The sequence below is a fragment of the Talpa occidentalis genome, unplaced genomic scaffold (genome assembly GCF_014898055.3).
Source record: "Talpa occidentalis isolate TD23 unplaced genomic scaffold, MPIMG_talOcc4v2.1 talOcc4.12, whole genome shotgun sequence".
Lineage (NCBI taxonomy): Eukaryota > Metazoa > Chordata > Mammalia > Eulipotyphla > Talpidae > Talpa > Talpa occidentalis.
Window position 1 is genome coordinate 68,945,485 of NW_023601212.1, and position 15,820 is coordinate 68,961,304.

The 15,820-nt window shown below is 39.4% G+C and overlaps 1 protein-coding gene across 1 annotated transcript; it reads left to right on the plus strand.

Annotated features, from left to right (window-relative positions):
• The first annotated feature begins 2,120 nt into the window (after positions 1-2,120).
• On the plus strand, positions 2,121-13,581 carry LOC119242282 (flavin-containing monooxygenase 5-like). Its single transcript, XM_037508013.1, has 8 exons — positions 2,121-2,255; positions 4,292-4,480; positions 4,885-5,047; positions 7,098-7,240; positions 8,083-8,282; positions 10,467-10,808; positions 12,353-12,433; positions 13,227-13,581. The coding sequence occupies exons 1-8, from the start codon at positions 2,121-2,123 to the stop codon at positions 13,579-13,581; spliced, it is 1,608 nt and encodes a 535-aa protein (XP_037363910.1).
• The last annotated feature ends 2,239 nt before the right edge of the window (positions 13,582-15,820 follow it).

Below are 15,820 nucleotides of genomic sequence, written 5' to 3' on the forward strand. Positions count from 1 at the left end.
CAGTAGTTACTCCATTACATAAAACACCACACTAAAATATTCAAAGGGTAGTTGAATGCAGGCATTGTCACCCTAGCCAGCATCATTGCTGTTGCAGCTACTGCTGCCGTGGGCCTGCATGAGCAAGTACAAACCTCTGAATACTTGCAAAAACTTTCAAAATTATTACAGAAATTTGGGAAACCTAGGTATTTGTCAAAAAGAAATCTTAAGTGAAACTCAGCAATTAAAAGATTCTACTAGTTGGTTGATTGAATGGGTTCAGGATCTATGATGGTCTCAGCGTCTTCAATGCCATTATAATGTCACTCAGTTTTTTGTTACTCACACCAAATATAATGAATCTTAAATTGGTTCAAATCAGATTAAACACCATTTATAAGGAATGGACCCTTTTCACAATGTTTTAAAAAAAATTACACTTACAGTCACAAGTTCTTGTTATGGCCACAGCCAAACACCCACCTTTGAAAACATTGACATTTGGGAAGGATTGGCTGATGGTATTTCTAAATTAAACCCTTGTAAATATTTTTGTACATATGTGTATGGCCTACTGGAAATGGTCATATTGCTTCTTCTTCTCTGTTTTGTTATGTACAGTCTGTCAAGCCAGAGGGCAAAGATTGATTCGTCAAGAACAGGCTTTGCCAAAGCTAGTTATGCTTACTCTGCATCAAAAGCAACAAGGGGAGCCTCCCTGGTGGCGTAAGGGGTTAAGTGCCACACTATGAAGCAATCCCGGGCCTCCACAGTACAAGTTCGATCCCCGGTTGGCCAGGGAGCTACCCACATGGCGCAGCAGACCTCTCCTGACTCACCTGCTGCTCCCCTCAGCTGTGTAATTTCAGTCAATCTGCCTGTTCTGTTCCCCACTCTGTCTCTGGTGAATCCTCTCACCTCCACACACTCACCTCTGGCCTATACCCCAGTTCTTGTATGCATAAATAAATAAATCTCTAAGAAAATAAAATAAAAAGGGGAACATATTGGCAGCCTGTCACCCTAAGGAGAGCCGGAGTCTTCTGAGGATACCTGTTTACTCTGCAAACAGAGTTCCAGGTTAGAAGTTCTGCCATCAGAACTTCTGCCCAGAATTGACACCTGTCCTCTGAGAATGGAATGGCTTGTGCACATGTTCCCTACCGACTACAAAATCTTGTTCCAGCAGTAACTTACTAATTTGTATAAGCATAAATGCCATTGCGTGCTATTTTCTTGTTCCTTTGTTCATATCTTTAATAAAAGCCTAGGCTGGGAGAGTGAAAGGCAGAGCTGCTCTCAGTGTCACTCTCCCCAGCCTCCCCCTGCTGCAAATTCATTTAGACTCCAAGTCTAAATTAATAATTAATAGCAGAGAACTTCATAAGCTCTCTCTCTCTGTCCACGGGACTTAGATTGCTAGCAAAGATTTTTCTGTTCACTACACACATACATACACACATACATACACACACACACACACACACACACACACACACACACACGCACGCACCCCTCATAAAATATAGCTACCTGGACTCTTTTACCTAAGGATGAACAGCCACAAGTTCAAGTAAACATAGAAATCGTTCAATTTTGTAAGTAAATATATAAATAATACAAACCAGAATATAAATATTTGAATTAAACTTATCTCAGAAAGTATCCATTAGCACGCAGAATATGAATTGTCATATTTAAGTCATTTGGATAAAAACTTAATCTTTTCTTTTCCAGAACAGGAATGTTGTGAATTGTGAAGCTGCAGGATTTGTTCCAGGTTGGAAAGAGACTTAGAAAAAGAAGAATAAGGAAGCGGCAGGTGGCTGGAAAAGGCCTTGTACAAATCTCTGCAAATGTGTCTTCACAGCTGACATAGCCCTTCTACCTGGTGGCAGAATTCTGAGGCAGGAGCAATTTTACAGGGTAAAAAATGCCTTTCGTAGCTGCCTTTGCAAAAGTATACAATGCATCCTACTAATGCTCTCTAATTTGATCTTCCAAGACAAATCTAGGGCATATGGGTGGTGACATATGGACAAAAATAAGGAGAAAACTAATGATCCTGCATCATATGAACAAATTACAGGGTGACAAAAATCTGAGTTTTTCCTAATAATCTTCTGATACAAGACACAATGCCGGGCAAAAGAATTGCAGTCATTGGCGCAGGGGTCAGTGGATTAGGTGCCCTTAAGAACTGTCTGGAGGTAGGACTGGAGCCCACCTGTTTTGAAGTAAGCGACGACATTGGAGGACTGTGGAGATACGAGGTAAGTCTGAATGTACCTCTATATGTGTGGGACGCTTTTTTCCATATCTGGGAAATTGGAATGCAGATTACTGCACTAATTTATCCTTCAACTACCAATGTAATCATTTTTATTAGTACCTGCATCTAATCATTGAAGCCCCATCTTTTCTTCTTCCCAACTGATATTCAGTCTTCCTTCCTTTGTTGTCTCCTTTAAATTATTTAAGTATAGTCTAGTCTTGATTAAAGACAAAAACAGGAATAGTGCTAATACACTTAACAGATACTTTATGTTGTGTAGGTTCCTATTATATCCTGAACTGTGAAGATAATGTGCTCTCAGGTTTGGATCAAATAATGCATAGGAAACACTACTTATAAACAATAATGTACTGCCAAATGCTGAAATGTTATGTGCCTATCTCTATGTGTGTAGGTGAGTAGATAATAGACAGATACAAATAGACTAAAAGGCTAAGACTAGAAGGATATACATCAAAATGTTTAAAGTGATCATCATGAATGATATTGTACCCTTTCACTCACTATACAATATATTAAACATGTGCTGCTTTTGTAATTAGGGGGAAATTGCCAATAATAAAGAAGAATACAAAGAAAGTCCAATCTAATTATGCTCCGTTCTTCCCTATCATCACTTCGAATAGGTCAGACCCCTTAAAATCCTTTGGCCAGGATTCTGACTCCACAGACACTGTGCCTACAGAGGAAGTCCTACCTTTACTCTCATGCCTCACATACATTTCTCTATGTTTGTGCTTTCTATCCTCTGTTAATGTCTGTTTGTTACCCCAAAAATTATTTGGTTTTTTGTAGCTATGTTTTGTTTTTTAATTAAAGCAACATTGCATTATAGCATTAAATAAGTTTCAGTTGTGCATTATTGTAAATGAATGTATATACTACCATAAGTTTGCCACTAAAAGTCCACTTTATCCTTCACCTTACAATTCACCCCTTTTACCCAATGACTTAATGCCTTTTCTGCTTTGCATTTTGGTAGATCCTAATTTGGTCTTAAATTCTAAAAGTTTATTTATGTTTTTCAAATTCATTTATTTTTTCTGTCTTTATATTCCATATAAGAGTGGAATTATATGGTATGCTTTTTTTCCATCGTCTTGCTTCATATGGACATCCATCTCCTTGCACATGGCAGGATTCCTTTCTCTTTTTTTTTTTTTTTTGTAGTTGAGTGATACTCTATTGAATATACACATACACATCTTTAATCACTGATATATGGATTGGCACTTTGGTTGTTTCCAATTCTTGTAAATAGTGCTGAAGTGAACATGTGGAGACATAACTCTCTTCAAATCAGTGTTTTAGTAATTCTCAGGGGACACATAAATATGTAACAGAATATGGGGATACATAATAGAATATGGAAATTTTATTTTTAATTTTTGACGCAATCTTCACACTGCTTTCCATGATGGTTGCAACAATTTACATTCCCATCTACTATATGCGAGGGTTCTCTTTACCACAAGTCTCTCTTAATGAAAGGAATGGAAAACAGACACACTGTGCTTGAAAGAATTAATTGCAGGAGTTTCCTAATTTGACATGTAAAGGGGGTTATTTTTTAACTGTACTTTTATTTATTTTATTAGAGGCATGTTTTATTTATTTTATTTATTTATTTGTTTGTTTGTTTTGTTTATACATGCACTGGGTACAGTCAGAAGCGCGGGAGGGCGAGAGAATTCACCAGAGCCAGAGCGGGGAGCAGAGCAGGCAGAAGGACCGAAGTACACTGCTGAGGGGAGCAGCGGGTGGCAGGAGAGGTCTGCGCGCCACGTGGGTCCCTCCTCCGGTGGCCGGGGAGCAGCCGGGGATCGAACCGGCTCCGCAGAGGCTGCGGGCAGCTTCGCAACCCAGAGCTCAATGACTGCGCCACCAGGGAGGCCCTTAACTGTACTTTTAATTCCACTTATTTTATTTTAAAGAAATTTTTAACTGAGGTAATATTTGGATACCCTCATACTTTTGATTCTAAAGCCAGTGATTGTCCTTTTTTCTTGGCAGGAGAAGACTGAAGGGGGCCGGCCAAGTATCTACAGATCTGCCACCAGCAACACATCCAAGGAGATGACAGCCTACAGTGACTTCCCATTCCCTGATCACTTTCCCAACTACTTGCACCACTCCAAACTCATGGAGTACATCAGGATGTATGTCAGACACTTCCACCTCATAAAGCACATCCGGTTTCTGGTAAGTGGGCAGAGAACACTCTGCATTGTGGAACCCTCCTGGTAGAGAGGGGATCCAGGCCAGAACAAAGTGCAGAGAAGCTCCACTCAGCCTTGGGAGCTAGCTTTCCTACATCTCCAGGGAAGGTAGTGAGAGCTTCTCGCTTCACCTCCCTCAGGAGACAAGTATGGTGGGTTGACTGTGCAGCTGGAATTGTCTCGGCACTAACCACACTCAGGATGACAGTTGGGAAGCAAGTGGACCATGTCTCAGCTTTAAACACAGGGAAACCACCTTAATGGAATGCTCTTATGAAATCCCAGAGGAGGGTTAGGTATAGTCCGTCTTACCTATTAAGGTCAAGAGTTCTTGGGCAGGAGGGCAGCTAGGAAGGGTGGTCACGAGTCTCTTTGCCTCATTCCCAGACGAGAGTATGCAGCGTGAGGAAGCGTCCCGACTTCTCCTGCACGGGACAGTGGGATGTGGTGGTGGAGACTGAGGGGAAGCAGGAGTCCTATGTCTTTGACGGGATCATGGTGTGTACTGGCCTTTATTCTGAGTCTGACTTGCCACTCAAGAGTTTTCCAGGTATGTCACAATAAATGGGAAGTCACTGGTTTCTTGAGGTTATACCATTGATGCTCTGGTTCCTGACTAAAGTAATTGTTAATTGTAAAGTAAGTATTGTTCCTGATTAAAGTAATGCATGTTCTTTGAAAGATCATCCAAATTATTCATAATGTTATAAAATGAAAATGAAAATTGCTGATATACCACCAGTTGCTTGGATCCTAAATATAGTTTGAACATCGAAATAACAGAATTTTTTTTTTAAGATTTATTTATTTATTTATACAAGCACTGAGTACAGTCAGAAGTGCGGGAGGGTGAGAGAATTCACCAGAGCCAGAGCGGGGAACAGAACAGGCAGAGTGATGAAGTACACTGCTGAGGGGAGCAGCTGGCGGCAGGAGAGGTCTGCGCGCCATGCGGGACCCTCCTCCGGTGGCCGGGGAGCAGCCGGGAACAAACCGGCGCTGCAGAGGCTGTGGGCAGCTTCACAACCCAGCGCTCAACCGCTACGCCACCAGGGGAGGCCCAGAAATAACAGAATTTTCTGATGGACCAGGTGTCAGATATGACCAAAAGTGAAGAGTCAAAGATAACTCTAAAAAAAACAAAGATAACTCTAATTTTTATTGGTCTGCACAATGGAGTTGCCATTTCCAGAGATAGGAAACAATAGCAGATTCTGCCTGTATGAGGGCGAATGATTGAGGCCGAATGCAACAAGATCCCAGAGTTCTTCAATAAACATGAAAGAGAGGGATGGGAGCAAAGACAGTCAAAAGAGAGCATTAAACTTATTTTTCAAACACTTCCTAAGTTACAGAGAACATTTAAAGGGTGCTTGTAGCAATCCAGTGTAGCGTAAAGCAGTTTCCCTTTCTCACATCACAAATATCACTAGTGGTGAAAGAACTGAGATTCATGCAAAAATTTGTTTGACCTCTGCATCTCTTCCCACAACGACCAGGGATCAAAGAGTTCATTTTGGGGTGGAGGAATAACATTTTCTCTTGGGAAAAGGAGACAGAGCAGGAGGAACAAAAACACAGTACCTTTTAGATATAGAGAAAGTCACCTAGGACCTTTGTTGTTTCACAAAAATAAGAGCAGGGGCTAGGGGAATATTATCAAGGGGGGAAGAGGGGAAACAGTGACACCAAGGGAAAGCGAAATAATTGAAAGAGCTTCAGGTAGGAGTCACATATGGATTGTGTCCTATCCATGGATAATTGAAGTGGGCAATGATGGGATTTGGGAATAATAATATTAGACACACACCAGGAATTTACTAGGTAAAGTTAAAGAAATTCTTCCAGGGAATAACTAAAACTTTGGAACATATTCTGTAGGAGAAAAAGGGACAGGGCCAAGAGCAAACCACAACCAAGACTGTCCAGTCTTTCTTTGCTCACTGGAGGAGCAAAGAAACCCATATGTGCAGATCCGAACATTGTTGAAAAAGATGAAATACTGCGGAATCCCCACCAGCGTTTAAGCCTCTGCCATATGAGGTTTCTGTTAAATAAGAGAAAAATTTGCGGATAAAAGTTGGAAGTCCTTACCCCTCTCAGCTTGAGATCTTGCAGGTTATATTGGAACATTTGTTTGTAGTAGGAGAATGAGTGAATTGGGCCAGCTGGAAGGTGCACAAAGCCCAGTAGAGGTGGAAATCAGCCAGACACACAAGAAATTTGGTTTGGAAAGAAAGACAGGGAATGGGTCCACAGCAGTAGTTGAATAAACAGCAATGACTGCAAAGGAGGATTACCTGAATAGGAGCTGAGTTCTTCTTTGAAGACTTGGCAGAATATAGAAAAATGAAAATAGAGAGCATCTTAGGAACTTGGGGATATGTTTGATCATGCAATTATGGCCTGAAACAACACCATAGAAGGATTCGTTCCATCAGGTGATTTGAGCACCGCCCCCAGAATTGGCATCAGTGGGCCAGCAAATGAGATTTAAGCAGGATGGTCTTTGAGCTCAGTAATAAGCTTCAGAGTATGCTGGCAGTTAAAATAAAATAAAATAATGACCAAGGTTTGAATAACACTGTTCTTTACCACAGGGATCAAGAGTTTCAAAGGTGAATATATGCACAGTTGGAAATACAAGAGTCCAGAGAAATTTCATGGAAAGAGAATCGTTGTGGTCGGTATTGGAAATTCTGGAGTTGACTTGGCAATTGATCTCAGTCATGTAACCTCACAAGTTTGGTTCCTAAAATTCTCTTTCCTGAGGTGCAACCTGACCCGTGCCCTCTGAGATGTGAGCACTGTGTAAAGTGTCTGTAGTGTGTGTGCACACACTGCTTCAGTCCTGATTGTTAGCTACCCCTGCACCTGATACTTTGTAGACATCTAGGTAACCAATCCCTCCAAAAAAACTTTAAAATCTGAGAATGAAACAAATATTTCAAAGCTTAGTGCATGACATATTGTTTGTTTTTACCAGAGCATATAGGGTTGATCAGCTCAGCCATGAGTTTTAAAAATGAACATACTGGGAAACAAAAAGTTACCATTTTTTCAAAACCTTCTATATTTCATTGACATGACACTTCACACAACCTCCCAAAGCTGATTCCTTCATACTGATATTTCTAGGGACAGGAATTAACTAAGTGTTTCAGATACTTAAAACAGTCTTTAGCAAATTAGTGGAATCTTATGTGTCAATTTATTGAGCTCTGTTTTCTTGCATTAGTGTGCTTCTGAGAATTTAGAATTTAAGAAATTGCAGGCATCAACCACTGCTCTGGAGAAAGATCAAAGGGGAGATGGGTGAGATGCAGAGAGAGGTTTGGGGGACCCTAGAACATAAACAACATGTAGATGTATGCTTGTGTGTATTTGAAACAGTACAAATGTATCTGTTGATATATCTGTCTCTGAGGATCAAGGGACTCTTCTAGCTAAAAAGGCAAGAGAATCATTTTCCATTTCTCCTCATGAACCAAATGACACATATCTGAAGAGCTGAGAAAAGGATCCTATGAGAGAAACAGTTACATTGTGAGGCCCTATTTTTCACTTATTTGCATTCTCTTCTAGGTGTTTCTCAGCACAAGGACAGGTTCCTGGATTTGGAACCGGGTCTGGGATAGTGGGATGCCCATGGACATTGTTCTCTTCACTCGTTTTAACTCTCTCCTTGACAACTTGCTGCCTGCATCCTTAACCAACAGACTAATGGAGAAAAAGTTAAATGCTCGATTTAACCATGATGTCTATGGTTTGCAACCTAAGCACAGGTATGATCTAGGATTTTTTAAAAAATAATTTTGCCTCTGATGATAAAGATGAGTAGAGTTCATGTTCTACCACCTTGAAAATAGACTTCAGCTGTCGTAGTTGAACATCATCATCATTGCTTCCATCCTTATGTTTCTTTGGACTATTCTACTCACCTTAGAGGAAAATATTGAACTTTAGGAATGTGGCGGAGGCTTCATGTCCCCACCCTTCATGTTTTCAGGCTACTCTCACTTCTTTAGACTCTAACTTTCATATGGTGGACAAGCAGCAGATGATATGTTACATCATAAAATTCAGCTCCATCTTCCAGGTCAAAGGAAAGATTCAGGAGTCTGGTGATTTCCAGTGACAAGATGGAGACCATGAGCTAAAGGGTGACCTGAAATATGCCACACCTGCTTTCTTGACCTTGAACAGAACTCTGAGGCCAGCAACAATGGCTTAAATAGGGCTTTATCACTTACTAGCTGTGTGATATCATATTTACTTAACAGCTTTTCTCCCACTTTCCTTGCAGATAAATGGGGATCACATTAGCACCAATGCAGAGTGCTGTTTAGAGCATTAAAGGGAAAAAGACATGTATAGTCTACTAGTGCTCAGCACATGGCAAATGCTCAACACTTTTGTGTGGGTTTATTATATTCTTAATTTTCCAACTGCATTAAAATTGTCTAATAGGATTTCAATTTACAGAAGTGACTAACTGATGACACAGAGAGGTCAATGCCATTGGGAGAAGAACTTACTACTTGCATTTCCTGAGAGATGGGCCACACTACTCAGGACCATGTAGGGAGCAGTAGGTGTGGTCATGGAAAGCAAGAATGGCAGGAAAGATGTAGTCACAACTTTTACTGGGTTTCCATGGGAAATGCATTGCAGAGCAGAGTAAACAGCTCAGGATTGGCTAGGGTGAACAATTTCATCAGACTGGCACCTGTCCTTAGGATGATTTAGAACTGGGGAAATACTAATTAATTGATTGAGAGCTACATGAGGAGGTGTTTGGAGTTGTAGACAGGGGATTAGTTATTTTGCAGATGAAAGATGTGCTGAGCCCTTTGCTATTCCTGAAAATTGGCTCACACTGACAGAAGCAGCCTCTTCCCAGCCAGCAGGCTCTTTAAGATGTCAAAATATCATAAAATAAAAATAATATATATTAGGGCCTCCCTGGTGATGCAAGGGGTTAAGCACAGCTCTGTGAAGCCACCCCAGCCTCTACAGCACAAGTTGATCCCAGGCCAGGGAAGTAACCCACATGGCACAGCAGACCTCTCAGGTCTCCCTGCTGCTCCCCTCAGCAGTGTATTTCAGTAGTTCTGCCTGTTCTGCTCCCCACTCTGTCTCTAGTGAATCCTCTTATCCCCTGCACCTCTGGCCTGTACCCCAGTTCTTGTATGTATAAATAAATAAATAAATATTTTTTTAAAAAGAGGTAATCATATAATTAATGCACTGACATCCAATATCTAGGTGAATGATTGAGAGTGTAACCATCCAACAAAGGTAATGAATTCAGAAGGAAAGCAATTTTGAAGGATATGGAGAAGCTGACTGATAACATAAGATTAAAAAACTGTGCCTGGGATACTTGTAAGGTATGCCAATAGTGACACATGGCAGGCATTAGGAGAGATGATTCTCAAACTCACAAAAGAGGTTAGGTTCAGAGGCATTAGTACTTGGATGTCACTGAATAGACAGAAATTGTAGGGAGTCTAAGATGACAACAAATTGTGTCAAAATTAAATAATGTTTGTAAAATATATTAAAATGGCATTAAAATGTCAGTTCTCAGATAAAATGGCCATCAGTATCTGATCTGATTTTCCATTTGCAATAAGAGCACATAGCAATTGTTTCTCAAAATCTCTCCAAAAAATTTGTTAATGAAGTTAGATATTAATAAAACTGGTATAAGCTTATATTCCAAATTTCAAAATATTCTCCTTGCATAAATATTAATAGTTATTATTAGCATTCTGATAGATATAGAATGTTTAATCAGTAAATAATTTGGAAAAAGAAAAAGGAAAATATCTTTCATAAAACAAAAATGTAATTCTTTCATTTATTTTGGCTCAACTAAAAAGTATTTTAAGCATTTTCTTGGCTCAACTCCTCTCCTAGAAGATCTAGATAAATTTTTCTGGACTTCAACTTTTCCTCTTCAGATTTCTGAGCCATCAAGCTACTTTTGGTGATGATCTACCCAATCACATAATTACTGGAAGGATTGTGATGAAACCAAATATAAGAGAATTCACTGAGACATCAGTCACCTTTGAGGATGGCACAGAAGAAGACATTGATCTTGTTATATTTGCCACAGGATATAATTTCTCATTTCCTTTTTTGGAAAATGACCCAGCAATTCTGGACAGCAAGCGCACCATGTATAAATATGTGTTCCCGCCTCTGCTAGAGAAGCCAACACTAGCTTTCATTGGCATCCTCCAGCCAGTGGGTGCCACCATCCCCACCTCAGAAATCCAGAGCAGATGGGCTGCTCATATATTCAAAGGTATGTGCTGGCCTTGTGCATAGTGAGAAAAATATCTACAGGTGGTGTGCTTTCAGAAGTACTACAAAGGTATCCATTGCAAAATACATCTGAAGTGAACCGTTAAAGTTTTCTGAAATCCTGCCACTTGAGATTTGCTGCTTTGCTGCTTGATAGCTATTTAATCTTTTGGATTTCTCATGAAACTGAAGAAATCCAAAAGATTAAAAAAAGCTGTAATTTAAGCTATCACAAAACACAACATATTTGCAAATAATTCTTTAAGCACAGCAAGGAGATAATAGAAAGGATAGTATAGAAAGTGAGCCCAGTAATTCATAGAAAGTAAAGTGTAGTACATAAGGTATGTATCATATAGACGGTATAGTTATAGCATTAGTATAGTAGATTATTAGTATGAGCTTAGTATTGTAGAGTCTAGTAGAGAAACTGCAACAAATAGGAGAAATATCTCAACCTAGAGTAAAGGTGAGAACAACAGTAATTCTTCTTTCTGAGGGTGCTAGTTTCACTCTGGAATCAGTCTTTATCAAAGAGAACATTTTTACCGGCCTCTCAAGTTCAAAGTATAAAAAGGACAAGCAGTCACCATGAAACTAGAACAACACGACAACTCATTGAAGGGATCAAGGATTTTAGAGTCAAATAAAAGAAGAATTAAATTACAGCTCTTCCACATACTGGCAGATGATCTTGACATATTACTGGATCTTACAATTTCCTCATTGGAATGGGAATACTTACATGTGTTTTTCAGGGTAGCAAAGAATGAACAATGATGAACCTTTACCTTTGAAGGTATTCATAGGCATTCAGTAAATATTGACCAAATGAAGAGTACATTTTTAGTATAATTCTTTATTCTTCTTTATAATATCATTGGCTCTAAGATTGAGAATACATAATTGAAGACAGATTTGAAACCCACCTTTATGAAATTATGCCAATCACATTGCAATAATTGAGCACATTTGTTTGGCCTTTAATTTTTTTCCCATTTATATGGAACATCTGTGTTTCTGAAAATGTAGAAGTTATCCATTATAGAAATGAAGGACAGTTACAGAAAGGTGCATACTCTGATTTAAGGTGGAAATTAAGACTAAATCTTTTTTAATGTAAACAATCAGAAGATAGCAAGTTACCACTAGAAGCCACAATACATACTTGTAAACAATGTTATAAGCTAAATGAAAAATTTACCTTGCTATTTGAAGGAGAGGGAAACGAATACTCTGATAATGAGATCACGCTCATGCTACTTTGTGTCTTATCCATTGGGTGAGACTCTTCAGTCCCTCTTTCTTTGTGGGCCTTGGGGTCAAGATGTGAACTCATCAGACATGTGTTCCAAGGACATGATCTTGTATGTGCGCCTGATAAAACAAGGAGCTGAGAGCAAACCTGAGTAGCTCCTGGACCCACCTCCCCCACACCTGTGCTACCTCACTGACGATGTTCCACCAAACTGGCTCCTCAGGATATCCAGGTCCTCCTGAAATCCTATCTTCTAAGATTGTTCAAATTTGGAACTTCTTTCCTGGGACTGAACAAGTTGCCTTCAGTGAGCGACATGATGGCTGATATAACAAAGAAGAGGGAAAAAATTGAAGCAGAGTAAGATACTTCTTGCTGAAAGTCAATTAAAAGTGTTAGGTGCAGCCCTCTGCCTATCGAGCATTCTTCATATGTTTCTCATCAGAGAATCTGGGTCTTTTTGCCTGATGGGGTTTCAGCATTTCAGCCTTTCCATTTCCTCTTACCCAAGCATAATGTCATATGTGGGATGTTTATGGATGGAATGAATGCAGAATGGTCCACTAAGAAATCATGAGAAATTTTATTAACGTTAGTGGAACAGTAGATACAGCATATAATTATGGATTTATGTCATATCATAGCCTCAGAGATGTAACGCATGTGAAAATGTAAGACGAAATGAAGGATTGTTTCATTCTTTAAAGAAGTTGGAATAATAATCTAATTAACTGGCCTGCAAGATTTGTCTGTCATAGTCCTCACCATCAGCTAACCAAAATGAGACAATGTCCTGACAGAATCAAAGGCGTGGCCGAAGTATAGGATTTAGGAAGAGAAGAATATTCATAAGACAAAAATTGTCTGAAACCCACTTACTACTATCCAAGACCCTTGGAAGGATTTGAGGCAGAAAAATATACACCTGCATAAATATTTTCTTAGAACCACTGAGACCATGGTAACTGAAGACAGGAAAACTCTTTTATCTCTCACTTTTGGAGAAATCATCAATAGTTATTAATTCATTTCCCCCAAGATTATCCTTTCATGCAAACGTCATCCATTATTTAGATGTTAACTGTGCTCAGAGGGAGGGATGCAGGGGGTCATCTGAGTTGAAGTTTCTGATTTGCCCCCATTCGGGTTTCAGGTTCCTGAATAGCCCCCGGGACACACGCAGAGTGTTCTATGTCGGCTACATGGACGACGTTGCCTCTGAAATAGGGGTGAAGCCCAACCTGTTCTCCCTCCTTCTGCGGGATCCCAGGCTGGCTGTGAGGAGTTTCTTTGGACCATACACAGCGTATCAGTACCGCCTGCAAGGGCCAGGCAGCTGGGCTGGGGCCCGGGAAGCCATCATGACGCAGAGGGAGCGCATCATCAAGCCCCTGCGGACCCGCAGCCTGGACTGTGCCCACCCTGGGCGCTCGGGGCCATGCTGGCTTAAAAGTGTCTGCTCTGCCCTTCTCATCTTTGTTCTTGCTGTAGTCATTCTTAAACAATGATTCTGTGCTCACTACAGTGGCACATGCTAGTTAAGAGATGTACATGTGAGTGTTTAGGGCTGGATTGGGATTAGACTAGTACTGTGAATTATCTAATAATTCCAGAATGTCTTATACACATGTATGATGGCAAAATTGGAGATTTCTTCCACAGTGATTTCAAATGAAGTGGTTTCTATAAAACTTTATCTGAGAAGGGTTATTTAACTTCACCATAACATGTATTCTCAGTTATACTTGTTCTTCTAGGCCTCCCTTTATAGCAAACATATATTTGTCAGCAACTTGCAATTGGCAATTCCTTGTGTGTGTGTCTAAAACTCAGGCTAGGAAAAAATATCTCTTTAAGTAGTCTAGAAAAGTTAATAATGAACAAATGTCTTTATCAAAATGTTTACACTACAGTCATATCTATAGACCATAGGTTATTTCAGGTATGATGAAGGATTTTCTCAGGGTATGGAGAGTGCCATGTGGAGATATAGGTGAAATAATACATCTCAAGAAATAATCATAATGTTGTATTCTAACAAATATCTAGGGAAATTATACATAAGGCATCCTATTATTTAAAAAAGAAGATGAAATCCTGCCTTTTGCAACAGTATGAATGGAGGTAGAGGGTATATGCTCGTGAAACAAGTCAGAGATAAAAAGACAAACACTTTGATTTTACTCATAGTGAAAGATAAAGAAACAAAACTAATGAACACAAAAACAAAAACAAACACTTGAGCTATAAAACAAAATAGCAGTTACCAGAAGACAGTGTGATGGGCAGCAAAACAGGGCAGTGGATAGATCTAGTAAAAGAGCATGAATTGTATGGTAAAGGATGGAAACTAGACTTTTGCTGATGAACATAATGTAGCATTTACAAGATATTGATTTATAAAGCTGTACACCTGAAACCTACATAATGTTATTAACTAATGTTACTTCAATTTAAAAAAATGTAATAAAATTAAGGAAATCAAAAAAGAATAGATGGAATGAATTCTATAGTAAGCTTACAAAACTCTATAAAAAAGACGAGGGAGAATAAGAAGAAAAATAGGGATAAATACTCACAACACATTTACAGAAACTTATTTATCAGAGAGATGAAATATTGTGGTATCTGATTCAGTCATTTGTATCATCAAGTTGTGTCTGAAATTAATCCTAATATCCTGCATGATATTCTGCTTTTTTCCCCAGATTTATTTAGGTGTAATCAGAAATAAAAATTGTCTGTATTTTCCCCTATGTTTTCTTTTAGGATTTTTACAGCTTCAGACCTGACATTTTTATCCATTTTGTATTGATTTTTGTTTATGGGGAAGGATAAGCATCCAATTTGATCCTTTTGCATGTGAATATCCAGGTTTTCTTGCATCATTTATTGAAAATGCTACCCCCCTTTCCTCATTGTGCATTCCTGGGATCTTTGTCAAAGATTAGTTGACTCTGTGCATATGTTACTTTCTGGGTTCTGTATTCTATTCCATGGCATATATGTTTGTTTTCATGCCAGTACCATACCATTTTGATTATGGTAGTTTGCAAAAGACTTTGAAATCCAGAAATACGTTACCTCCAGGTTTGGCTGTCTCTGTGTATGTGCACATGTGCAGGGTATTGGGTGGGGGTGGGGTCACCCTAGTATTGACCTTCCTCAAAAAATTAAAAATAGGACTAACATAAAATCAATAATCCCATGTCAGGGTACTTATCCAGAGACTGAAAACACTCTTTCAAAAAAAAACTCACAGTTCTTTATACATGCAGCCCTCTTGCATTGCCTAGGTAAAAAGAAAAAGATCTATCATGCAATGCGTGGGTGACTAGAACAACCTGGAATGCCAAAATGCTCAGGAGTGGCCACAGCATAGCATATAGGAGTGAATCACAGAGGTGAATCTGAAGAGGTGATCTGGCGACAGAATTGGAAGAACCTCTGTCTCCCCATATCTGTCTCCGTCCATTGGTTCCAATGAACCAGAATCAGAGCTCCCCACACCCCACCTCTCCTCTACAACATCCTGTCTCCCAAACTACCACCCTGTCAAATTTCGGTGTCAATCAGGTCACATCATCCCCCTGCTGAAATACTCTTTTTATTGTCTATGGAGCTTAGTACAAATTCTTAGCATGTGTCTAAAGTCCCTTTTTTATGAGTTGCAAGTGAAATTTTCTTTTATTAGCAGTTTTCTTTGTTGATCCAAAAAAGGCAATATTAGAATTCAAATTTAAATCT

Coding starts and splice junctions, on each gene's coding strand:
- LOC119242282 (XM_037508013.1), top strand. CDS start 2,121: ATGCCGGGCAAAAGAATTGCAGTCATTGGCGCAGGGGTCAGTGGATTA. Junction 2,256..4,291: donor GAGGACTGTGGAGATACGAG/GTAAGTCTGAAT, acceptor TTTTCTTGGCAG/GAGAAGACTGAAGGGGGCCG. Junction 12,434..13,226: donor AGGGAAAAAATTGAAGCAGA/GTAAGATACTTC, acceptor TTCGGGTTTCAG/GTTCCTGAATAGCCCCCGGG.